Genomic DNA, 26,439 nt, shown 5'->3' on the forward strand with positions numbered 1-26,439 from the left:
TAACACCCACAGTAGGGGAGAGTATAACCATTACATTTCAGAGATGATCCTTCTGAGATGAAGCTGAATTTTGTTGGAAAATAACATTGTTCCGACTTGATTGCTGCTGCAGGATAAGAATTACATGTAAAAATCACACCTCAGTGTAAAGAATTGTGAGTCACACCCCCCCAAGCTACTAAATTATTCTCCCCAAAATAGCTGATGTTGGCACTAAGACAGACAGACAGGATTTTATTAACATCTGGTAACATCCGCAGTATTGATGTACTTTGGAACTCTTCTTATTATTTTTTTTTAGCCTAAATCCATTTGTCAGTTTTCATTTTTCCACCAATGCAGAACTAATTGCAAGGACAAGCTGCTGAGAGGCTTTCAGTCAGTTCAGGGTGTTTTTTTAAACTGAGGCTAAAGCTTATGGGAGGAAGTTGCAGTATCACAGAAGACAGTTGATAGAGCTGCACAGAGATACTTTGGTCTGTGAGAGATTGGCTGTGTCTGGGTTCCTCTGTAAAGGTTTGCTATCCCTCTTGTGCCAGACATGGTGAGTTTCACAGCAATATGCCTTTGGATTTTCTACTGGCAGTATGACAGCACATTTGCCATGTTCAGTAGACAGTAATTTAAGATTGCTGTTTTGCAGAACTGGATTCTTCTGTAAATATGATGTTGGCTTCAGTTTCTTAAAAAAAAAACAAACATCGTTCAAAAATAGTGTTATTTCCCACTTCCAAGAAGCTGACATGTTTGTATCTGGCGTACTTTCACATTTAATAGCCAAATAGTATTCAGGCAGCTTTCAAAGATAATGTTCATCTTTCAGTGCAATACAGTAGAGCACAAAGTAGTATTCTAACATGTCACATATTAGCCTCAGAAACCTTACTATGAGACCCCCCCAGCCATAGCTTGAATGAATAGCTCCTGCCTTGGGCAGCTTCTTAGGACTCCCACACCAGCTGGACCTGCAGGCTTTGTCCGTCACCTAAGACTAGCCCTAGATACTGGTTTTGTTCACAGACTTACTGTGAATAGTTGCAGTTGGAAGGGACCTCTGGGTATTATCGAGTTCAGGGTTAAAGCAAGGTCAGCTACAGCGGGTTGCCCAGGGCTGCATCTAATCGGAGTTTGAGTGTCTCCATCGACAGAGACTCCACAGCCACTTTGGGCAGTCTGTGCCAGTGTTTGACCATCCTCACACTAAAAAAATTCTTTTTAGGTTTAGAGGGAGTTTCATGTATCTCAATTTGTGCTTACTGCCTCTTCTCCTGTCACTAGGCACCACAGAAGAGGCTCTGGTTCTGTCTTCTTTATACTTTCCCATCAAGTACATGTATTGATCAGATCCCAGTCAGCCGTCTTCCCTCCAGGCTGAACAACCCCCAGCACACTCTGTGTGACAGATGTTCTTATCCCTTAATCTTCTTTGTGGCCTTTGCAGCCTTAGACCAACTGCTCAGGGGAGAAATCCCGTAGCCAATATAGGACCTCTCAGCTCTGTCCTCCTCCTCGCCCTTTGCGGTCGCTGCCGACCCTGAACGTGGCGCCTGCACCCCTGGCCCCAGGAACCCCTGCTCCGAGGAGAAGCCTTTCAGTAGCCTTACACCAGCCTTGGGAGCCCCGGGCTTCCCTTCCGTCCCTGCGCTCTCCACCCTAAGCCTCGGCCCTCTGGTATCGCTTATCCCCAGTGACGCTGCAGACGGAAGGACACACCGCCGGCCTCCCGTCCCAACGGACAGCACGCCCGCTAACGGCTCTGTCAACCGTGGTGTGGGGCGAGGGCGCAGCGCTGCACCAGCGGCACGGCGCTCGCCCTGACAGGCCGGAGCCCTCGCCGTGGCCCCGCCCCGTCCCCCCTCACTGCAGGACGATTGGTGGGCAGCCCTGCCACTCAGGGGCGCGTCCGTCGCCGCCGGCCTCGCGTCGGAGTGCGGCTGGTCGCCCTCCGCTAACGGTCGGAGGCGGCGCGCGGGCCACGCACGAGGCGCTCGCCCAGCCAATCGAAGCGCTTGCTGGGGAGAAGGGGAGAAGGCGGGTCCTGTCACCATGGCAGCCGGGCAGACGCCCCAGCTGCATCTCTCATTGGCCGATTTAAATCCCGGGTTGGGGGGGCGGCGGGGGCCGGGGCCGAGCGAGGCTCCGGTCCGCCGGGGCTCGGCGGCGGGGACGGCGATGCGGCCGCGCAGCGGGATCGACCTGGGCTCCGTGCAGGCGCAGCGCCTCCGGCAGCTGGAGCAGCGGCTGCGGGTGAGCCCGGCGGCGAGAGGCGGCGGGGAGGGAGCCGGCCCGGCCCGGCCCCCGTGGCGACGGCGGGGCCGCCGGCGGGGCGGGGCCTGTGGGGCGGCGCACGTGGCGACGGGGCGGCGCCCCCCGCTGCTGCACGGTTCTGTTAAGTTTTACATCTAGGCTTAAAGTTTAGGGGAGAATCCTAAATGCAGCAGCCTGTGGGGACGTGGCAGGCAGCCCCCCGTGGGGAAGGGGCTGCCCCACCTGGGGCGGGTTAGCGCTGGGGTCCGGAGCTGTGAACAGCCTCCCGAGCCCTGCTGCGGGGCGCGGCGGCGTCCAGCGCTTCCCAAGGGCGGCACCTTTGGAATCTTGCTGCGACACCGTCGAAGATCTCTAACAGTACGGCCGAGGAAGTGGAAGTTTATGTGGTTATTTACAAATAAATAAAATAGCACTTCTCTAAGGATCATGGGTCTGGAGAACGCCGGGAGGTGGTTTTGTAAAGCAAAAGCAGTTAAAATTTTGTACATTGGCATTTCCACATAAGCAGACAAAATGATAGAAACTATAGGATATAAAGGAACATTAAATGTTTATCCTAATTTACATATGCTTACAGACAAATATTATTGTGCTGAGGAGGCTGGGGGTAGGTAGTCCTTTAATTTCAGAAGGTTGAGAAACAGTAATGTCATAATGAAAACGATCATAGTGAAATAACATTTATCAGACTCATATTTATTTCGTTTTTACTTTTGTGGGATTGGGTGGGTTTACTTCCTTAGACCAAAGAAGAAAGAATAGTTGTCCTGGAAACTGAAAATGCTGCTCTTCATCTAAAACTTGCACAGGTAAATATTGCTTGTTCTTCTGAAAAGAATCCTTATGAAAGCAGAAAAAAACTCTACTGAAATCTGCCTTCCTATTTTCAGGTTTTGCACTCTTTAGCTGTTGGGAAAATTTATGAAGGAATTAAGGCTCAGCATTTCTTTGTTTCTTTTTGTTTGTTTGTTTTTAAAAATCATAAACGGTAGCAGTAACAACAGACTGATTAAGTAACTAGAAGATGGCACACATTTAAATAACTGCTTTTTTTTTTTAAATCTGCAAAAGTGAAATGAGAGAATGACTTTGCAAGCATTAAACATGGAATATTGCTTTCTGCTTGCAAGGAAAATGTTTGTCTAAAAGACAAGGGTAGATTTTGAAGGAATACTTTTTGGACATAATTAGGATGATCACTTAAAAAGGACTGTTCACAGAGGGCAGGAAAGGCATTTCATTATGAGTAGACTTACCAGAGATGCCCTATTGCATGTCTGTGTAACACTGATGTTACACTCGTCTAGAAAAGGCTGTACTATTGCAGAAGTCAGTCACAGAGCATACAGCAACAACTGGATGGTCTCATGTCCTTATATCCTTCTGCAGAAGGATATCTTGTTCTTAGACCATTATTGAAACAAGGAACAGCCTGTGATAATGTTTAGGGTCTTCAAAGGTAGGATTTCAGAGATTTTGAATATTGATCTACGCCACTAGACCAGAGCCATCTGTGAGTATTAGTTGTGATAGAGACTGTTGGCCAAGAGTTTCTAATCTGGCCTGAAACATTAAATGGCTGGGTGACCTCAGGAAAGCCATTTGCCCTCCCTTTGGGTTTGTTAACACCTGTGGATAAAAGCGGGACTAACATTTTTTGAAGCCTGACTGGAAACAGATGGTACATCTGAAATGAGTTTTGCTAGGTATACAGAAGAATAATGTAATTGATTCTGAGAAGATGTTTTATTATTTTTTGTCCTGCTTTATAATATTTACCAAAAATCCAAAGTATTTCAGCTGTTTCGTTTTTGTTTTTTACTTTCGCAAACACAAGAAAGAACTTATTTTAGTCAGGAAGGTGAATCAGAGGTATGAAGTAGTTATCTGAGTATTAGATAATCAAGCCTTGTTTTCCAGATACAGCACTGTTTCAATATATTGCAAAATGTGCTGGAAGATACGAGCACCTACAGACACATGAGGAGCGTGGCAGTGTTACCACCATTAGTCAGAAACGATGTCAAATGATTTGTGGAAATACTTTGCAGTTAACCTTGCACTGATGTTTCTTTTCAGGCAGTTATTTAAATATGTTTAAAAGACTTTTGCTTCTCCTTGGTTAATTTGTCCCAGCCCCAACGATCTGAAAACGTGAGCTAAACTGACAGGAAATAGTTTTACCTTAACTGAAAAGTCTCCATTAAAAAGAATACTAACTTTAATTAGGTGAATTTAAGATTGTGCAATGTAGTGCCATGTTGCACCATATTTCCTAATATTTCACCAGCTATGCTGGTGAAAAAAGCTAAAGCCCTCAGCTATCAATCACTGACCCTTCAGATCTGCTGGTGGAGCTGCCTGAATGATTAAGCTGTAGCAAGTTCAGTCACAGTAACCAGGGTTAACAGAGGTCTCATTCTTAACTTGTAAAAGCTAATTGGATTCGTTATGTCTGAATTGAGTTAGGGAGCTTTGGAGGCAAACTTATGAGGATAGCCATAAATTAGGGTTTGCAATGTAAATGTTTGTTTGTAGGTTGCATCAGTCTTGTAAAAATATTATGTCTTGCTACAGACCTTCCCTTGCTTATATCCTTAAGAGAGTCATGAATATCAGCACTGCCACTGTTTTTTGCAGCCCAGTTTATTATTGTTCTAGCAGCATATTATAAGGGTTGTTATTGAACGTAAGAAGTCAGATTCTTTCTCTGTAGACTTGCTTTTGCCTGTTTGGAAATGTGTTTGTCTACTTGCATGCCCCTTGCTTTTGTTCGCAATCCCTGAGCTCCTGACCCTGCTGTCTTCCATACATAAAGCCACGTCTGCCAGAATGGATCCAATTATAGAACTAAGATTTCACTTTGGAGAACATTATTAAGTAGTACAGTTGGACTTCTGTTTATAATAAAGCTGACCATAAGAAGCTTTATCATCAGTTTTTTTGTTTCTCATGCATGAGCACGAGTTTGCAAGTTCTGGCTTACAAACAACCCTGATGAATGCCAAAACTATTTTAATGGAGAAAACCTTAAAACCAAGGCAGCATTTGCAATAAAGATAAACTTGATAGTGGAAGTGATGAGAGGTTGACTGCATTGAAAGTAGAATGGACCGTTCCAGTTTTGTTGTCCATGTTGAGAAAAATGAGGGAGTTGGGGAACCTGTGCAGATGGTGGAAAATGTATTAGATGTTGAAAGTAGGTTTTAACTAGCTTAAGCTTATTTAACAATAAGGCTTGAGTACTGCAATTGCTTACATATATGCTTAACTTTTCACATGTGATTAGAGATACTAATTCTGGTGAGCTACTTGTATGCGTTTTTGTCAAGCATGTTTGTAAATCTGGGTAACATGAGTCTTGAAATTTTTGCATCTGGGTAACGTGAGTCTTGAAAATCCTCAGAGTAAAAGAACGCATGAACACTGTATAGAATCGGTCTCAATTTCTGGGAGCCTGGTACAGAAAAATAAGAGTTCTTTTGAAATAAAATCTTCCTGCTATTTCTTTTCCACGGAAGAACACAGCTAAGGTGTTGTACAGCTGTGCAGGACCTCAGGTTGTGTTTGTAAATAGAAGATGCATGCTTTGTGAAGGTGAAAAAGCCACACAAAAAGGTTAGTTTATATAACTGAAGTACTTTTATTGGAAAATATGATTTTTCTTTATTTTAACAGCTCCAGGACACAGTATTGTTGTTCGTGCAGATGTCATCTGTAGTTAAACTGCAATTAAATGTTTACTTTTTACCTGTCCTTATCAGATTATTGGAATTAAATCAAACTCATTATGTGAGTAGATTTAGCTCTTTCATGTCGTTGTACTCTTCTATGCCCTGTTAGTTTAAATAACAGAGAACTGTAGTCACAGAATTTATGGCCTGAATAAGGTAGGAACAACTGTGCTAGAGACAAGTGCATTCCAAAAATAAGGAAAGAGAGGTTATTAGCACTGGCTAAGAATGATGTCAACATAAATGTCAACAGGTTGCAAGGGAAAGTAGGTGAAGAAGTTGCAGCTCGTTTTAAAGCACAAAGACTGTCAGTAAATGATGAAAATGCAGTTTTTAATGTAATACAGATTCTGTTATATTGCAGAATTTCACAAGTACTCTATAGAGATTTCTTTTTTTGTGTTCTTGCCTTTAAATATTTAAAGTTGCCCTATTTCTATTTTCCTTGTGATTTCAACATCTCAAAAAAAAATTTGGCCATAAAAATTGCTTTTGCATAATAGGTGATTTTAGAATATTAGAAAGCATTCTTTTCCATATCCTTTAAAAATTTCTTTGGCTGATTTGATTTCTGAAGACCCAGCTTAGTGCTTTATTGGTACAGTTTTGCACCCTTGCAACTCTGCTAAATGTAACAGAGTCGGTGCTGGCAGGAAGCTACAGCGATAAACGCCAAGTTGGGGGCTGTGTGTTACCAGCTCCCTCAGGACTTTAGCAGTTAACACAGGTGTATGTGTGTCCTCCTTCTGTTTTGTGTCCTTTCAGAGAGATTTCTGCGTTAAATGTCGTTACCGAAAGACACTTAAACCCTCTGCGTAACCAGCCTGTTTCCCTAAGTGAAGGCACTGTTTTAACCATTTAGATCCACCTCAAGCCTAAGTAAGGGGTTTTAGGTTTTGCAAAAACCTAAATGCAAAAGCATTTTAGTAATCGGATGCTGAGGTTTGCCTCTACTCAGGAAGTAGAATATTGTGATGTTAGCCAGTTACCTCGAGGTGATCCTTCACATGGCTCAGGAAAAGGCAAAAGCAAAGAAATTATGTATTTACAACATCACATGTAATCAGATAGTTGAGTTACACGTTTACAGGGACAAAGGCGACAGGATGCAACAGAAAACACGAGGGCTTTAAAGTGTTTTTTAGGTGTTTCGTTTTGTTGTGGTTTTTTTTTTTAAAACAGTATCAAGGGTTGGCTGGAAGAAGCACTAATGAAGTATTGCAGCTCTACTCTGCTCATGGCCAGCAGCAGAAATTGCAGAGGAGTTCTGTTGTAACCCAACTGCATGGAGCAATAAAGGTAAAGACATTTAGTAATAATGCAGGCATAATCTATGCCCTAAGCGTTTACATGTTTATCAAATATAGTAAAACCTGGTAAATGGTCAAATATGAACCTGATCTATGGCTTTATTGTATTCACAGCAGTGCTTGCCGTGAAGTGTAGCAATGCCTGAGTTACCTTAAAATTTATAGTGGTTTTGCTGCAACGGACTGCAAAGTCACCTGAGAAGCTGGTTAAAGTGGCCGCTCCTGAGCTCCAGGGTTTTATGTATAGGCTGCTATCAATACCCGAGCTAGATATTTTTGTAATCAAAATCTTGCAATCCTGATTTGATTATCAAATAGACATCCCCTAAAAACAATAATTGTGAAATACTAGGTAGGCAGATCCTTTAAAAAAGCATTGGAGAGCTCCATTGATTTCACCAAGACTTCTGCTCTGGCGGACCTCACAAAAGGGAGTGGTTTGCTGTATGCTCACTCAGGTTGTCTTGATTTTGCATCAAAGAGACTGGAATTGTTCTCCCAGTACCAGTACCATAATATTTTCCTTTGTTGAAATACTGATTCCTTAAGTTACTCCACAGAGTAGTGAGTTCCTTTTAAGGACACTAACAAATGTCAGCTTTTCACAAATGCAGCTTTTTCACAGCCTGCATAAAATGACTGAAAAGTATCTCATGAAAGAAATCTGATTCCTAACAGGCAGAAGGATGTAGCTTAATTGTAGCATAGTTGGACTAGATGATCATTGTAGGTCCCTTCCAACTGAACTATTCTGTTCTATTCTAATTACAGTGATTCTGCTCAGTAAATTTCATGGTGGTGGTGTATATTTTAGGTTAGCCAGAATGGCAGAATAGCTTGTGGTGCAATACCAGTGGATTGAGATGGTTTACTACCAGAGATCAATGAATGTTAGGAGAAAGCAAAGCTCTCCAGATAAGAGTCTAGATTAATGGTAATCCTATACCCGTAATAAAAATAAAAATAAATTTCTTCTCAGTTATAGTCTGTAGCTTTTGAGAGTGAGAAATGCAGAGATTTTCTCCCTTTAGTTTACATTATTGCATTATCATTGAAACTAGTCGATTAATTCAAGGTCAGTACCACAGTTGGAAAAATAAAATGTCACAGAACATGTGACAATTTGTACCAGGCTAACTAATGAAACATCACAGTGCTTCTATGAGATAAGGTATTCTTAAGTTCATCTTATAGATGGCTTTACATGTTCATGCCAAGACTTATATGTCAAGAAGCCTACTAATCCTAAAATGAGGTCAATTTGGTTTTATTTTATTTGGACTTTTAAATGAATATAAGCTGTTCTTATAAATATTTAAAAGCCTCACTGTGTATGTATGCTGACTTATATCCATAATACAAATACTTTTCTGAACAATAAAGGTTTCTGATCTTTTCAAAATATGTCTGTTCTCATAGGAAGGCATAGAACTGATTTATTTAAGAAATGACTTAGAGCAAAGCTTAGCAAATACCTCCTGATCAAAGTGTGGAAAATGGATGCAGTAAGGGATATATGGATGACAATTTTTCGTTGCTAATTCTGGATATGTCTTATAAGTGGACAAAACGCTCACTCGCTCGCACAGGTTTATCTTTGATGAAATAAAAGAGAGACTTTGTTATACCTGAAGCTGTGTTATGGTTGAAGTATGTACCATAAGATGGTGAGAGTCTATAAAATCTTCCTGAAATCTTTTGGAAATGACATTGCTAAATGTCTTGCAGGATCCTTCTCTAAACATGCTGAAAGGTGTACTACTGAAGAACTCCTTTCATCAAATAGAGAGTTCTTCCTGACTGTGATATCTCACTATAATTATTTGTGGTGGTGTTATATTGATTCTTCCTTAACTGCTGGTTTTGTCTTTATAACGTATTTTTTCTTCTTGCTGAAAAGAGGCTTAAGCAAGACCTGAAGAGCCTCCATTCATTTGCTCTTGAGCTTTCAAAAGACTTTCAGCGTCAAAGCAAGACTTATCTTTACCAAGTTTTGACAGCAGTCCAAGGGATACAGCTGCAAAATGAAGCAATGCAAAGTAAGGCTCATTGCACCCACATTTCACACATGGAACATCAACAATGTCATTATTAAATATTACTAACATTGAAAGGTTGAGTTTGAATTTTTGAGAAACTTGTCACTGAAATTGTAGCACTTCTTTTTTGTTTCACATCAGATCATCAAGGAGGTCTGAAGCCTTAGAAAGAGTACAAATAACTGCAGAGGTTATGACTGATAATTTGGTTTTAGCTTTTTTGTTGATTGCAGCTGCTACTAGGCTGCTGCTGAGTTGGCTCAGCTGTAACATTTTTAATCTGATGTTCTTAGGCTTGTTACTTCACTATTTTAGAATAGCTGAATAAAGACTGTGTTGCCTTAGCTGAAATTTGTTTGCTTCTAACTGTACCAGAAAAGGACTTGGGTGATTTCAGAGATTTCTGAAAATACTGTCTGAAATTAGGACAGACTGGATTTTAAATATTTGTGTATTTACAGAGAAAATTTTACTTCCAAATCAAAACCAGTTCCACTCATTAGACTGTAGATAACAACACCACATGGACTACTGTTTCAGAATACAGGTCCTTCCTTGTTCATGTGTACATATAAAGCAGACCCTGCAGCACACTGGCGCTCTCTGCCCTCATCACTGAGAACTAAGTGCATTGGTCCTACACCTGGATCTCTTGGCAGGGATCTCTGCACCTGCTTTCAATATCCTTGATTCTGGTGGAGCTCCTACCAGGCCTGAGAAGCACATGACATATACAGAACTTAAACTGTTTGAAACTTAGCAGCCTGATGAACTAACAACAAATACACGCATTTATAATCAGAGTCTCTGGGTGATGCTCTGGTATCCCTGTGTTGCCATTTAAAAGGTGCATTTTTCTCCTGCTTTTGGTTGAAATATTTAATTTTGGGACTGATTTGATTCTGATGGGATTACTCAACAGCAACAAACAGCATTCTCAGTGATGGGTGTTTGCAGAAATTGGCCCTTATATGTTATGTACTAAGCTATGACTAAAATTTATTTGATTACTGTATTATCCATATAGAGAAAATGCGTAATCACGTTGTCTTTAAAACGGAAAAAAAGCGAAGTGGGAAATTAACCCTAGATAAAGGTGAATGTTTCCCTTATTGAAGCAGGGGACTAAATGAACACATAGGAAGCTGGATTTGGCCCTTGCGCTGTTGTGGTGTAGATAAATAGTTTATAAGGCCTTGCAAATTCCTGTTGACTGTTCTCAATTTGCACTTCATGGCGCATTGTTCCATGAAATCATAACCAGGAGAAGCTTCCTTGCCTATAACAAAATAGTAGTTTAGTACCTAGGTGGATGACTCATGTTTTTAATTTGGTTATTTTTCAGTTCTCTGACAAGTGTTTTAGATGAAGATTCCATTGTTAAGGTTAAATATGACAGTCAGAATTGCCATCCTTAAATTACATATAATCTTTTGTAAACAGAAAGCCCAAAGTATTTATTCTGGAAACAATATATGTTATCAGTTTAATCCTAAAATAAAAATTGAAAATGAGGGAGAGAATTATAGAGGAAACATTCAAGTGGGTTAGCTTCAAGGCTGTAGTTGACACGCAGCAAAATATAAAACTTTCTTGTAGTAACTGAGTATTTCGTTGCTTAGAAATATTTTTTCACAGTCTGAAAACCAGGCTATTGCCATCTTTCCCACTGAAATTTAAACAGTAGTAATTCATAAGAGAGAGAAGAGCCCATTATCCTTTTGTTATAGGCCTGTTTCCCTCATAAACAAAGCTGCTGTCATCTTACCAAAAAATACTGGCCACCTGACTGCAAATGATACCCCTGAGGCAGATGCACTAATTCAGCAGATTTCCAGAAGGGCAGGAATTTCTAAAAATTTAAGATGACTTTTTAGATTGCTTCACCACGCAGGTATTATCAGAAAGAAGAAACAACAGTATCTGTGAATGCAGAACAGATTTTCAGAGAGGGGAAACCACTGTTCTCACTGCTTGGCAAAGTGGCAGGTACTAAGGAGCAAAATCTGTCCAAGTGAATATGTGACAGAGGAGCTGCTGCAGGTTGTTTTGTGAAAGCTGCTGCAGCCCAGTGATTTAGATATCCTTTGTGGTTCCAGGACACTTTTCTGTAATTAGAGCCTAAGTTAACTGAAACTGGATCTATAATGTCCAGTAAGCTTCTCAGAGTCGTCATGAAGAGACCACTTAAATATTGAAACAAACTAGTAATTATTTTTTTTCTTTCAAGACTGGAAGAATGGAAGAGTACCCTTAGCACCTATTGTTTTACTGCTTATCAGGAGACTTCAAGAACTGAATATGTGTGTACACAAATTTATAAATGAAGATACTTATTATGGAGATGGCTTAAATAATCAGTGGATTCCAACCTCATGTTTTGAAAAATAGTGTATGATTAGAAGTCAAGGACTGTAAGAGTCACTTTTGACAATTTATTGTAACATATTTACATGTGATTCTCCAAACCAAGACATACTAGTGTTACTCCTTGTACAGGATGCAAGAAAAGGAGTTTTCTTAGTGAAACTCCTAGACTTTGATTCCGCAGCTATTAACATCAGGTTTCTCCTGTATGCATGCACTGTTGGAGAATCATTGTGAGCTGGAGGTGAACAGTGTGTGTACTACAAAAATAAGATCTGAGAAGTCTCTAGTGTAGACAAATGTCCCTTGAAGTTACCTAATTTTTAGTCTATACCAGGGAACGTAAATCACGTGTGACATGCTGAGATTTTAAGTCTGTTCCTTTCTTTGTAAGGTAGAACATACTGAGGCTGGTGGCCATCCTGCTAACTCAGCTGTCAGACCATGGTTTTGACTGCTTGATACTCTACATCTTCAGACTGCTCACTAATTGCTGGGGAGATTGATTTCCCACTGGGGTTCCTAAAAGCTTGCCTTTTACACAAGTTTACAGTCACATTATGTGCCTTCTGGCCTGTATGTTTGTTTTAGGCCTGCTCAGTGTTAATGTAATTGGGCTGAAATAAAACCATTTGTGAAGTTAGAAGGCTTTTACAATGACCCACACTGCTCTCCTCCATTTTGTGAAGGAGCCTCCCTTGGGTTCAAAAGATCAATCTTTTTAATGAAATCTTACCCTTGAAGTGAATGCACCTATCTTAAAGGGGAACCTTATGGATGTTTTACAGGATTAGTAGCACTGTAAAGGAGGCTGAGGATAAATCGCAGGTTAACTTCTTGCAAAGTTAGCTGGCATGAATCTAATAATCTGCAAATATGGCATAAACCTTGCAAATGACAGCCCCATCCAGAAGTGAGTTGCTTCAAGTTTAGTTTTCAGGGTTCACTGACAGACTACATTATTCTAACTAAACTGACACACTTGAACTTCGAATTTAAATATCTTGTATTTTTGATTGTTTTTCAAGATTTCACATGTATACCTGTGGTAATCATCTGTAACTTCACATAGCAATTTCATAGCAAGAAGTACGATGGAATTTTCCAGAGGTATCTAGTAAATCAGGAACTAAACCTCCTAATTAAAGTTTGATAGACGTTAAAAAGGTTTCTGCTTGTATTTCATGAGGTGCTACTGGAAAAATAATTTTGTAAAGTCACAGAGTTTAGTTCTTTGAAACAGCTTTCTTCTAGTGTTTCAGATAAAAGCTTTTGATCTTGAGCAGTCTCTACAAGAGGTGACGGAGAGATATGAGAAAGAAAAGCAAAAGAGGAGAGCTCTACATAACAGCTTAGTTGTAAGTATATTTAATGACAGAACATTTTCTTATTTTGTTGCAATTTCCTCAGCAATAAAACTAATGAATATACTTTTCATGGATATATCACCTCCCTCAGCTGTCTATATATGATGCATTTTTTTTCTGAGCACATTTGTCTTACAATAAACCCCACTCCATTCTTTTTACACAAGTATCTTCCAAATGCACTTGTGCAACATACTACCCTAAGGAGTATCATCCATTTTCAATACTGGTCAATACTGGAGTTTATTCATCCTCTTCTCTAAATTTGCAGCTTCTAAAGTTGTTTTAGAATTCTTAAAATGATCAACTTGAAATTGCAAAATGGTAATCTTTTATTTTTCCAAATATGTCTAGCAGTATCCTGCTTAGCCATTAGTGATGGTTCATTTGGGATTTTTTTTTTTCTTTTTGTACTTTAACATTACTTTTCCTCTGCACCCTCCCAAATGACAAGTTTTGGGTTGCTTGATTCAGGACCTGATTTTTAGAAACACAAGCCACCTTCAAACAAAGTTCTTTTAAGTTTACCTACCTGGGAAAATGAAGCTGTGTGTTAAAAAGTACTTACCTTCCAAACTCTGCATTGTGTTTCAGTTTACTGAAAGGATATTCCCCAAGGCAGTGGGGAGTTAATGCCAGTGGTCACTAGTCATCACAGGCAAGCTGTTTTCACTAATACAAAACAATACTAATACAAAATGAGGAGAACTGATCACCGACCAAAAGGAAGGAAAAACACCGGTTTAGATAAACTGAAGTCTGAAACAGCCTGCAGAGAAAAATCAGTTACTGGCTTTTTAGTCATGTATGAACACACAGTGAAGAGAAAAAGGTGCAAAATGTTTTATATTCTACATCTTCCTCAGGGCTGACAGAAGAGAAATTGAGTGCGTAACCTTGTCTGTTGAGTTGATACAGGTGTCTGAAGAAGCTCAGGTAAAGAGGAACCAGACTGAAAACAGGAAAATGGCTTCGATTTAAAGCCTTTTTTTATTTTTCCATATAGGCTGGAGAGGGCTACACCGTTCCAGAGTTCTGAAGAGCTCATACTTCCTCAAATGCTTTCTTCAAAATTCTCAAGGCAAATGATATTAATACTGTGTTTCTCTTCACAGAGTCTTAAGGCTATGATGTTGTAAACACCTGCTTTCTTAAACATGTTCATGTCTGCTTCACAAATTCCAGTGTATTTATCCTCTGCAGTAGTTTGTTAATATTCTAACCCTAGGAACTGAGAGGAAATATCAGAGTCCACTGCAGGATCCGACCATTACTACCTTTTGATACGGCTCCTGGACATTCGATATCACAAGACAGGTAATTTATTTTGTCTGTGTTAGATCTTAGCTGACTCATAATTAATATACAGAGAAAACAATAGTTATATGTATATGTTATATGACAAGCTGAGAGAGTTGAGGCTGTTCAGCCTGGAGAAGAGAAGGTTCCAGGCTGATCTTCTAGCAGCCTTCCAGTACTTAAAGGGGGCCTACAGGAAAGCTGGAGAGGGACTTTTTACAAGAGCATGTAGTGATAGGACAAGGGGAAATGGATTTAAACTGAAAGAGGGGAGATTTAGATTAGATATAAGGAAGAAATTCTTTTCTCTGAGGGTGGTGAGGCACTGGAACAGGTTGCTCAGAGGAGTTGTGGATGCCCCATCCCTGGAAGTGTTCAAGGCTAGGTTGGATGAGGCTTTGAGCAACCTGGTGTAGTGGAGGATTTCCCTGCCCATGGCAGGGGGGTTGGAACTAGATGATCTTTAAGGTCCCTTCCAACCCAAACCAATCTATGATTCTATGTGAGAACAACTGTGTTCTTGATTTTTCTGGGTTTATTGGGGGTATGGGGGGGCTGGGGATGATGATGGTATCATAAAAACTAATTGCTGTTTCCTTTTCTTTCTCCTGCTGCATTGGCTTTAGCCAATCTCATCCCCTTGTCTAAAAGTTATGTCTACCTGAATAGAAAGCCATAGCTGTTCTGGCAGGCCAGAATTATCCCTGGCTTGGCAGAAGTAACACAGCTGAAGTCAGTTTATTCACTAGTCTATACAAATTCTGAGATACAGTAATGTAATAACTGTCAGAAGTGGTGGGCAGAGAAACACACTCAGCATTACCGTTGTTTTGTAATGCTATAGAACGGATTTACTATCAGCACAAACACTGGTGATTCTATTTCAGTATAATTTGGCTCTGCATCCCTGATTTATAATACTCTTACTGTAACTGAAGTGTCAAAACATTCCAAGATCCAAAAGGAAAAGAGGGATTAGATGCAAATATGTGCTATAACAAGCTGAATTCTCCATAGATGACTAATGTGAAAGAGTGTAGGGATTGAAACATACTCAAACAAAGAAAGAAGGGGAAAACTAGCTGGGTGGCTAGAAACCAGTAACATGATCATTTGCTCTATCAGTAAATAACTGATTTAGGGCTTTATTTTACTTTTACCAGCTGGTAATTCTAAAAGAGTACATTCAGTGTGTTAAAGTTTATTAATTTTTGGCAAATCTTAAAAAAAATATAGAATTGTTTTAATTAAAACAACATCAAAAATAGCAGATGAGATATTTCAAGGAGCCTGAAGGGGAAACTTGTGTTAACCTGTGCTTAATATACCTGGGAAGGAACCCACTCACTGGTTTTGTTGTTGTAGTGCAATCAGATGATGAATTGCAGTGTAAAACAGGATGAACTGGGCCAAACAAACAATCACTAAGACTAACTTTTCTTAATATATCAGAAAGTAATTTAAATAAAACTTAATTATAAAGTTAAGGAGTGATTCTCAAAACACTTAGACACATGGATGAATTTATACACCTCAGCACTCTCAATCAGTTTTGAGATTAGCAATGGATGCAAGATCATAGAATCATAGAATGGTTTGGGTTGGAACGGACCTTAAAGGTCATCTAGTTCCAAACCCCCTGCCATGGGCAGGAACACCTTCCACTACATCAGATTGATCAAAGCCTCATCCAGCCTAGCCTTGAACACTTCCAGGGATGGGGCATCCACAACTCCTCTGAGCAACCTGTTCCAGTGCCTCACCACCCTCAGAGAGAAGAATTTCTTCCTTACATCTAATCTAAATCTCCCCTCTTTCAGTTTAAAGCCATTACCCCTTGTCTTATCACTACACACCCTTGTAAAAAGTCCCTCTCCAGCCTCTCTCTGTAGGCCCCCTTTAAGTACTGGAAGGCTGCAATAAGATCACCCCGGAGCCTTCTCTTCTCCAGGCTGAACAGCCCCAACTCTCAGCCTGTCTTCGTAGGAGAGGTACTCCAGCCCTCGGATCATCTTCATGGCCCTCTGGGCTCGCTCCAGTAGGTGCCTGTCCTTCTTATGTTGGGGTCCCCAGAGCTGGATGCAGTACTCCAGGTGGGGTCTCACAAGAGCAGAGTAGAGGGGCAGATCAGGGACAAACATCTAAAAAGAGGATGTTTTTCACTTCAGTGTTATAAAGTGAAAGCCTCTTGTTATAAGCTCACATTACAATCTCAAAATAATAGAATGGCTTGCATGCGAGTTAGTCCTAATTGGGTTTGTTCTAAATTTCTTTTTTTTAAGCATATTTTGCTTGATTGCACTTTAATTTGTGTTTTATTCAAAATTAACCATGGTGTTAGTATGGACATGGGGTACAATCATAATGGCAATTCTGAAAGGTACTCTTCAGAGAATGTGTAGTTCACAGACATTTTGAGCATTGACTTTCCTCAGCAAAATGAAATACGTATGGTTTGAAAGATACTTTTTTTTTCCCCATTGCTTTTTTTTTCTTACAGGCAAAGAAACTTTTCAGAAAAAGTGGCATATGCAACTGATGATGTGAGTATTCAATGGTGAAATTCAAAAGCATGTTCACAGATACTAGAAAGGAGAAACAAGAGGGACATGTGAACTATGAGGGGTTTTTTTTTAAAAAAAGATATTTTCTTATCAATCAATGCCCAGCTTTGATCACCCATGGGTGCAAGAGCAGGTGATTTTGCGCTATTTTCATCTTGACTCTGTACTGGTGATAGCTTGGAGCTTCTGCTGGTGCAGTCATCCATGAACCGGAGGTTGTGTGTTTGCAGTAGGCTTCCTGCAGTCAGTCCCTTGGAGCCATTTGTATTTACTGTAACTATTTCTAAAATTATGTCAGGCTTTTTTAATTTTATTATTGCAGTGCAACTAATGCATTAGGAGAGAAATATGATACCTCATGAAGCACAACAGCTTACACTGGTACTGCAGTCAAGCATGTTAAAGCGTCCTGGCTTAGATCCGTCAGAGGAAGGAGAATGGGCATTGAGGTTACAAATCCAGTTGACATTCCAGCATTAATTGAGGCCATTACCAAGATATAAAATTTAAAAAGGCACAGTAGTGTGAGCTAAGGTGAAAGTATTAACTTGGGTTTTAATTTTCTTATCCGTCATAGCTCTTATCTATTTGGCTGTTCACTGTTACTTACACAGTGATTAGCCAAATTCTTTTCTATAGTACAGTGCTTAAAATATTGCTGAAGTCACCTACAGTATGTTATGCATTTAAATCCCCCGAATTATAGCTTCATTAGGCAGATCTCAGCTGCATAAATTGGATACTTAGAGAGAGAGATATATGCAATTAGGAAACTAATGGAGCACATGAAGAGTCAGCTAAGAAAGAGTAAATATGTCAGGAGATAAAAAACAGGGATCTGTAATGGTAAAGGTAGTAGTCTGCATGCCATGACCCATTTATTGTACTGTAAAATGCCACGACCATTTCTGACCTGTTAGATTTTATAGCATGAAGATAAAATTAGATAATATTTAGGTTCTGGATTATTTCAGAGAGATATCTGATATATTACAGTATCTATATGTTTACAGGCAAAGCAGTGTCTGCTTGCTTATGCCAATTTATGAGTTTTAGTTTGTATGAAATAGTGACCTGGTAACCTTTGATTTGCTAACCTGTTCTCATGTTTAAAAGTCCTTATGAAATATTCCAGGAAAATAAATGCATGCATGGACTTGATTGTAAAATGAAATTTGCAAGAAACTAACTTCCTGGTTTTGGAAAACAACATGGACTTCAAATGTTTTATTGGTTTGCCTTGAAGTTTATTTAGTTAAAATGCTTTCTAGTTTTGATCAAACACCTCTAGTCTTTGTGTTAGTTTCTTAATATGAATATTTTTTTAGAGAAAAAATACATATTTTTGTTTAAAATATCCAAGTTCACGAGGGAGTATAAAGTACAACCGACTTTTTACAAAAAGCAGTCAATTTAGTCTAATCTAACAAAAGTAAAGGAAAACAGTATTTATTGCCTGCTTGTTTTGCTTTTAATAGCTGAAGGTGTTAATGCTTGTGGCTAGGATAAATATGCAATTTTCAAATAAAATTATGGGGCTTGATTTGTTTTGATTTGTTATGGAGCTTTTAGTTGCAACACAGTCAAAGCTCCTATTTCTGTAAACAAGTTAACTTGTTTTCCAGACAAGTATTTATTATTTAAAGGAAATTTTAGATCAAGGTGAAGGAAGACTGTCCGTGGTAGAAGTGCTGAGTTTCCTAGTTTTGCTTTTTAGATCATGACTGTCTTTCCAGATTTTTCCCTGAAAATACTTTTTGTGTGTGACATAACCAGGCAGGTTTCTGCCATGATCGTTTTAGAGATAATGTGCATTAAAAGCAGAGCTGTATTTGAGAGACACAGTCACAACGCAGTCCAGCATACATATCAGAAACTATGCCTGGATCTTCTGGACAAGCTTCAGCGTGATGTTGTTCCTGGACTGGACTGGAGCTCTAGTAATATGCTGATCTGTCTCATCTATGCTACAACTTTGTCATGTTATTACTACAATAAGGAAAACTTCTGTCTTCTAGTGAAAGACCACAACAACAAGAAATTGCAGTATAAAGTAGCTTTGCTTCTCTCCTGCCAGGAGCTGTGTTAAGATTTCCTTCAAACTGTCTGCAGATAGGCAGAACTGACACTTGGACAGAATGGTTGTGTATCTTTTTGTGAGACTGAGACTACACAAATTCCATTTAGTCTTTGAGTGTTTTTTCTTTTGTTTATTTAGACATTCATATCATTCTTCAAAAGAAGTATGTGATTTTTTCTATAATCTTGCTCATCTTGTCTAGAGAATCGTTATTCAGATTCTAAGTCTAAAAAAGGCTTAGGATTTTACTGGATGTGCAGAAGAGTATTTCATTTCAGCACTGAAGTTGACAGTGAAACATAAGGAGCAGTTGCAGTCTCCCTTACATTGGCTCTGCTGTGGAGCAGTAGTATTGGGAAAGGGGGCATAACCTTCAGCAGATATGCAGTAACAAGTGATAAGAAATTGTAATTATCGCAGCTGGACTCTGCGATCATGTCTATATCCACTATTCCGTTTGACTCATTTAAATTTATTTCTCTTCCTTACTGAATTTCACTTACTGAACTGCTCCCCAAGGTTGGGAGTCAGGCTTGGGTGTCAGGACAGATTGTGAATATTTTTGAAGTATCCTTTTGTCATTTCCATGATTCATATTGCCCTGAAAGAACTCAGACTGGGAGTATTGTGTGACTCTCAGGTGAAAAAAAGTTTCTGCAATGTTCACATGAGACAGCTGTATGGATTTCACAAGCACTATTGACAGGGAAACCTGATGAAATTCTGTGGGCCAGCAGCCGTGGTGGTATGTTAGGCCATACTGATCTCCTGAAAAAGGAAGGTCATTACCAATGCTCATATGAAACTTCTGCCTTTTAAGAATTCTTTTGTTTCTGTGTTATGCAAATAGAGTTTTTTCTGTCCCATTTCTCACCTTAGAGAAAGCTGGTCTGCAAGTAAGTTTGATACCTCAATCAGAAACATTTTCCATAACTCTGTATCCTTTTCCTTTTTTTTTTTTTTCTTTCTTTCTTCCCCCAGAGCCTTTTGGTTACTGATCCTGTTAGAATTTCTTTGTCAGGCCCTTTTATAGCAAAATGTTGTACTCACGTCTGTACTGCTGCTAGATTTACCAGTACTGGGATGGGTAATACAGCTCATTCCATAGAGTGAGTGTTGTCATCGTTGATAATGATACATTAGCCTTCTCCAAAGAGGAAGAAATACTTGTAAACTCAAAACAAAAATTTTCTTTTTATTAGCCGTTTGCATGCTGGACGTACTGTTATGCAATTGTTATTTGCTCAGTTCTTTACAACTTCATTCTGTGGCAATACTCATTTCAAGGCCATTAGTTCAGCACTGCAAGCTACTTGTCTGAAGCACATTAGGAATTTCAGCATTCCCATCAAATGCAATAATGTAACCACATTTTAATAAGCTAGGAAACCTTGGATTAGATGAAGTATTTTGTGTGCTAGTAAGCTTCCACTGAAATTGTGGTAAACTCCCACATTTTTTTTCTTTACTTTTTCTGCAATGAAGCAACATAGGCCACGAGGAGCAGAAGGGCACAGAAGTTGCTATGTAAGGCATGCCAGACTGCTGTGATTACACTCTGGTAATAGTTTAAAGAGCTGCTTACACATCTGTCAGACTTGCAAAACTACTATGTAATCCATCTGGAATGTGGATTCCACTAAAAACTCATTGAATCCTACCAATTGTGCTAGTGCAGTTCTTTCTCACAGTTCTGGACTAGCATGTTATTCTATGAAATGTGCATCTTCCGCTCACTTCTAGGCACAAATATATTTGAAATCAATCTCAAAAGACACCGTGCAAACTGGTCCTATAATAAAAATTGACTCGTTTTGCCGTTTTTTCTACCTGTGGTGGCAGTTAGGGAGGCTGGATTTACTTGCCTGTGGCTTTCTAGGCACATAAGAAATTCAGATAATGGTTTGGATCTTTCTCGTGAACGTAAGTGTGCATATTTTGTGTTGTTTGCTCTTTAATAATCTGAATGTGTTTTGACATACTTTCTTGTGGTCTTGCTAGCTCTCTGCAATATGTCAGCTCTAAAGCCTCAAGTGTCGGTAACTGTTGGAGAAGGGCCTTGGACTTCATGATCCTCAATTACTGCTGTCACCTGGAACGTTAGAAATTACAAATATTTCTCGTGTGTGTGCCTATGATATTAACTGCACATATTTTGTTTTTCTCTTAGGAAACTGTTCTTGTAAAGTGTAGCCGTCCTGGTCATGCATCAATAAACAAGACTTTTCAGTTTGAGAGGTGAGTAGTCCTGTGTAGCAATCTGGATTGCTGGAAGATTTGTATTTTGAAGGCTAATTTTTTAGTAGGCATCAGTTGGAAGGTAATGTTCTCTTTTTTTTTTTCCTTTTTTTTTTTTCCTTTCTTCTTTATTTATGTGGTATTCACATTCTTCCCAGGACAGAATAATCCACTTCAGGATATAGTTGACACACTTAGTCTTCCCTCTCAGTGAAGACAACTGATATGCCTAAGTTTGAAACCTGTGTAGAAATTTTTTTGACCCTCTTCACAGTCTGAATAGTTCTCATGATCCTCGCAACGTGTCGTGAGATAGCAAAATGCTATCCACGTTTTAAAGGTAAGGACTTCAGCATTAGACATAGAGCATGACTGAGCCAGAAACTGGAGTGATGACTTGTAAGACTCAATGTTAACTTAGAGTTAGAATGTCCTGAACGTAAACAGCAAGATAGAGTAGTGGCATGTAAATCAGCACTCCCTGAGGGAAAGACTGTAGTGTGACTGCTTTCCTTATTAGATGCTCAAGAATCCACATAGGCGAGAGGGATTTTAAGGTTTTAATCAGTGTTTTTGCCTCATAAGACACTAGAGAGTCCGTCTGCAACGCAGAAAACTGCAGGGAGTCAGGCTGAAAGGTGCCTTATATTCTTTCAGAATGGAGCTGATCTGGAGCTCCGAAAACAGGAATGAAGATTTAAATCAGTACAAATGAAAGCTCCGTAAACAAAGAAATAAAAAATTTTGCCCCATGCCTTTTTTCTAATGCAAACTTCGCGTTTATACATTGCAGTGATTCATACAGTAGGTGGTCTACCCTGAACCATGCTTCAAAACCGTCTGGAAACAGAACACATGAGGACACTTTCATGCTAAATTGCTTGAAGGCAAAACTCGATTTAAAGTCAAATGTATCCAACATGAATTATCTGTCCTGGCTTAAACTTAAGGTCTGAGCCTGTTCAGCCTGAACTGCTGTAGGTTTGCTAGACGTTGGCAGTCATTCACCCTTTCCTTGAGGCATCCTTCTCAGATGCTGCCTCTTTCCAGTCATGAAGACCGGGGACTACTGTTGCATAGGCTACCAAACAACTGAAAATTCCTGAGATAATGCAAATCTTGGGGAAGCTTTACTGGCCCCATAGGTCATAGGACTCCCTTGATACAAGGTATATGCGACCTGTCAAAGTACATGGACCCTTCCATGTGTGCTAAGCTACTTGAAGTAATTCCTGTCACCCTCCTGCTATACCTAACACAGCCATACCAGTTGAAGTAAATGCAGAATAATGCTGGAATTCAACTCTGTAGAACAACACAGTTAATGGTATTGACACAGAACTCCAGAGGTGCTATGACTCTGGACATGTGGTATAGATCCTGATAATCAGGAAAAGGGTTAAAAAAATGTAAATCTCCCAAAACATGAAGTTCTTGGGGAATGTTTTTGCAGTGTCCCAGCACAGCTCTATTTTATAAACAGAAGAGCATATGGTTCTTATGAACTCAAAAATGTTTATTTTTTTAACAAAGTTTTATGGAACTAATAAATGTCAAAATATTTGATTGCAGCTCAGGAAGAAAATTCCAGCTTTCAGCATGTTATGCTTTTATAATTTTATTGGCAAATCAGTTAGCAAAATAAAAAAGAAGCTCGGAATTTTCAAGGTGAAATTAACATTAATCGCTACACAGGGACAAATCTGTCATCATTCTGATAAAAATAAATGGGTTTATAGAAAGAGATTCTCTGGATTTGCTGCATCTGTCATGGTCTCAGATAGCTAATTAAGTGGGTGTCCACGCTTCAGCCAGTGCTGTGATTACAGTGCAGCATAAACTAGTTCAAGCTAACTTTAAACTACTCCATTTGGGTACTGGTAGCATTTGAGTCACAGCAGCTAAGCAGTGGCAGTAAAACCCCTTTAGGAAGTTGAGTAAATATTTGGAGGAGTTACTGTAACAGGGAGCCCAGTGCCTTTCCTCTGAACAGCTACCAGAACCTGACACAGTTCGCTATGGCTCTACTGCTTTGCAGTACTAAGACTGGTTGATTCTAGCCCTGGTTGTGGTCTGCGGTAATCTGTTTGCTTTATTAGACAGCAGACCCCTTCAGCAGCAAGTGAAGACAGTATGAATATTCTCATCTCTAAAATACCTTTTTAATTTATTATTTTTTATGTAGTATCTCTGAGAAGTTTTGATGTGTTAAGAAAAAATATTTTTCAACACATACTGAGTTAGGGGCCTAGTTGGTTAAGATGAAGGCCTTGGTGCTAATGAATATTTCATCTATTGCAGATGATATATGAGGCAGAGAAAAGCATTTGGAAGTTTTTCTGCTCTCTTATATTGACCTTGCAGATTTGATGTGCAAAGTTTACTGAAGCATGTGTGTGTGTGCATGCAAAGCAAGGATGGAGTATTGCTGTTCAGTGTCTGTGTCCTCCCAGTACGAACTGTTCCACATCTCTGCATATTTGTTGGTTTCTCAGTGTAGCATGACAGCACATCAGTGGAATGGCAAGACAAGCAGTATTTGTCCATCAAGCCAGACAAGTGCTCCTTTCCTGATTAAAGAGAGTACATTTTCATGCAACTTACAATTAGACTGTGGAACACATTGCCACAGGATGTTACTCCAGGCCAAGAATTCATTAAGATGCAAAAAGAAACTGAATACTAATTCTAATTTTTTTTTTTTTTTTTTTTTTTTTTTGTAACAGAGATTCATATTTCAGTTTTGAGGCCAGTTTAGAGCTTTTAAGGATTAGGATGAGACACAGAGATGAATTATTGTGTCTCCAGCCACCATAGTGTTTCTTGCTCCTTCCTCTGGCTATTGTCAAGAACAAAATGCCAAACTAAGTGGGTCGGCTCTAATTCTGTATCTGTTTGTCACTGATCTCTCTGCTCAGTCTTGTTTATGGAGAACATAAATACAAATTCTACATTTGTGCAGACTATGGACTGTAGTGGCCAGATCGTGGTTACAAAGAGGCTTGAGTACATGCGAAAGAGCACACTACATCTTAATTCAGTTAAACTTGTAGTATCATATACAACCTGTGGAATGCTGCGAAGTGAAGTATATTGTATACACAGTGAAGTAACTATGCTTTGTAATGCTTGCTGCTACCAAAATTCTTGTTTCTAATCAGTCATTCTGCTATAAACTATAAAGAACACACATCATTCATTAGAAAACAGAGCTTAAAAAAAAAAGTCACAACAGAAGGATATCAGAAAGGGAAGCTTTTTCCAAAGATAAGCATTCATACCTCAAATACATAAGTGCAGCTAATGACATTCATGTTTTATATTCTTTTCATCTTGAATAAGCAGTACGTGCTTCAGGCTGTAATCTTGGGAAGGATGTTTTTGGTGTGCTAGAAAAAAAATGAGTGAGTTAGGATGTCCACGTTTTACCATCAGAATTTCCTCTCTTTGATGATTTCCTGTTTTCGGGTCTTGATTTTATGTTGTACAAACTTGATAGTTGAAAAGGTTGGAGGAAAAATTTCTTTGAAGAGCCCTGTGTTACCTTTTATTTTTCCTTGAATTTGAAAAAATGTATGCGGTTGTTTTAGACATCATTGTTTTGGCCCAAGGATTGTACTGTCCCTGCTCTTTTCTACAGTGTAAAAGAAAGTCTTCCCTCGAGCAAGAAGTGTTTATTTCAGAGTAGATAGTTCAGCAGAGGTGGGGATGGAAATACCTTAGGCTGATGCTGCCCACAAAGACAGTGCATCCTTAAATATGACCTTCAGGGACCTGATGATTTCTGCTCTGCCACTGAGTCTTCTGAGACAAGGCTCAAGGCAAGTTTGCAACCTCTCTATCTCTTTTTTTTCCCAAACCTCATCCACATCTGAAGGGAAGCATGCTCTGACGACTCCCTTCCTTAGTGTGACACAAAGGAGACACAGGCAGCAGGGATATTTCACAGGCTGGTAGGTGGGAAAAAGTAATAGGGATCCAGTACAGCCTGAAAAAGACCCCACCCGCCAGAGAGACAGGCAGAAGGATTAGGATGAACTCAGAGAGCCACAAGTGTACACCTGCGGGTTGTTCTCTCCAGCACAGATAACAGCTGCTCCCAAAAAGTGGGTGAGAACCTTGGAGTTCTAATTTTCAGTCCCCTGACATAGAAATGTCAGCAGGTCACAAGTTTATGTCACTGGCCTATATTTTCCCTAGTTTGTGTTCTTGTATTATGACCGCGTATTTGTATTTTTTCTTCAGTTAATCAATGCACTTTGCTCTTCAGAGTTTACAATGCTTCGGAGTCTCAAGACACAGTATTTGCAGATGTGGCCCCTTTGCTAACATCTCTCCTGGATGGGTAAGTTAAAGAGTGGGACTAAGAAAGCTAAAGTGCAACAATATACTGAAATCCATCAATTAAAAAAAAAATACTTAATAGTGGCGATTCTGTCAAGTTTTGTGGCTTTGCAGTTGCATTTTCCTTCTTTCTACTCAACACCAACTGAATGTTGTTTTCCCGTATAAACAGTGAAACACTGTTTACAAAATTTAGCAGAGCAGACAAATTGGGAAAAAAAAATATTTTTTTTCCTCTGGTCTCTTTCTGGCAAACTTAAGCATTGCCTCTAATGGAGGATACTATCTTTTGTATTTTGGTAGGTTATGTTTTATAACTGTTTTTCAGTTGTAGACACAGTATAATACATCTTTTCCAACACTGTTTTCATATATGAAAGTCCTGCCAGGGCCACGCTCTGATCATCTGTTCTGTTCAGCATAGGCCATAGGAGGTGATACCGACTCCTGGTTGAACCAGAACTGAGTGTCCTCAATTGTAGTTCTAACGCTCCTTCAGGCACTAGGGTTAAAAATGAATTCTGGTTTGAATACAAAACTCATCAGTAACAACCACTAACAAATAATTACTTCTAGCCACTGAAGTTCATGAAGTGTGATTCTTCATTTGTACTAGAGCCAACTTAAGCTGCTCTGGAGAACCTTGAAGTGCATGTTGTCATAATCCTTGAGGCTTGAACCGAGATTTATGCAGAATTTCCCTTCTGCTCCTTTCTCACCCGCGCTATAATTCCACTCAACTATAGACAGTTGCTGTAGAGCTGTCATGGACCTTTCCCTGCTTGTGGAGGGAAAGAGTCTCTTTCCGTCTACAGTGGTATAATTGAAC

General features: G+C 39.6%; 1 protein-coding gene across 1 annotated transcript in view; it reads left to right on the forward strand.

Annotated features, from left to right (window-relative positions):
• The first annotated feature begins 2,172 nt into the window (after positions 1–2,172).
• Positions 2,173–26,439, forward strand: part of KIF25 (kinesin family member 25) — a 40,625-nt gene continuing 16,358 nt past the window's right edge. Inside the window, 11 exon segments of the mRNA XM_086627099.1 lie at positions 2,173–2,247; positions 3,012–3,077; positions 4,846–4,854; positions 4,856–4,912; positions 7,185–7,301; positions 9,213–9,351; positions 12,973–13,076; positions 14,314–14,402; positions 16,885–16,927; positions 21,199–21,266; positions 25,537–25,611. Of these exon segments, the coding sequence (XP_086483225.1) occupies positions 2,173–2,247; positions 3,012–3,077; positions 4,846–4,854; positions 4,856–4,912; positions 7,185–7,301; positions 9,213–9,351; positions 12,973–13,076; positions 14,314–14,402; positions 16,885–16,927; positions 21,199–21,266; positions 25,537–25,611 (842 nt within the window).

The sequence above is a fragment of the Tauraco erythrolophus genome, chromosome 2 (genome assembly GCF_009769465.1).
Source record: "Tauraco erythrolophus isolate bTauEry1 chromosome 2, bTauEry1.pri, whole genome shotgun sequence".
Taxonomy (NCBI): Eukaryota; Metazoa; Chordata; class Aves; order Musophagiformes; family Musophagidae; genus Tauraco; species Tauraco erythrolophus.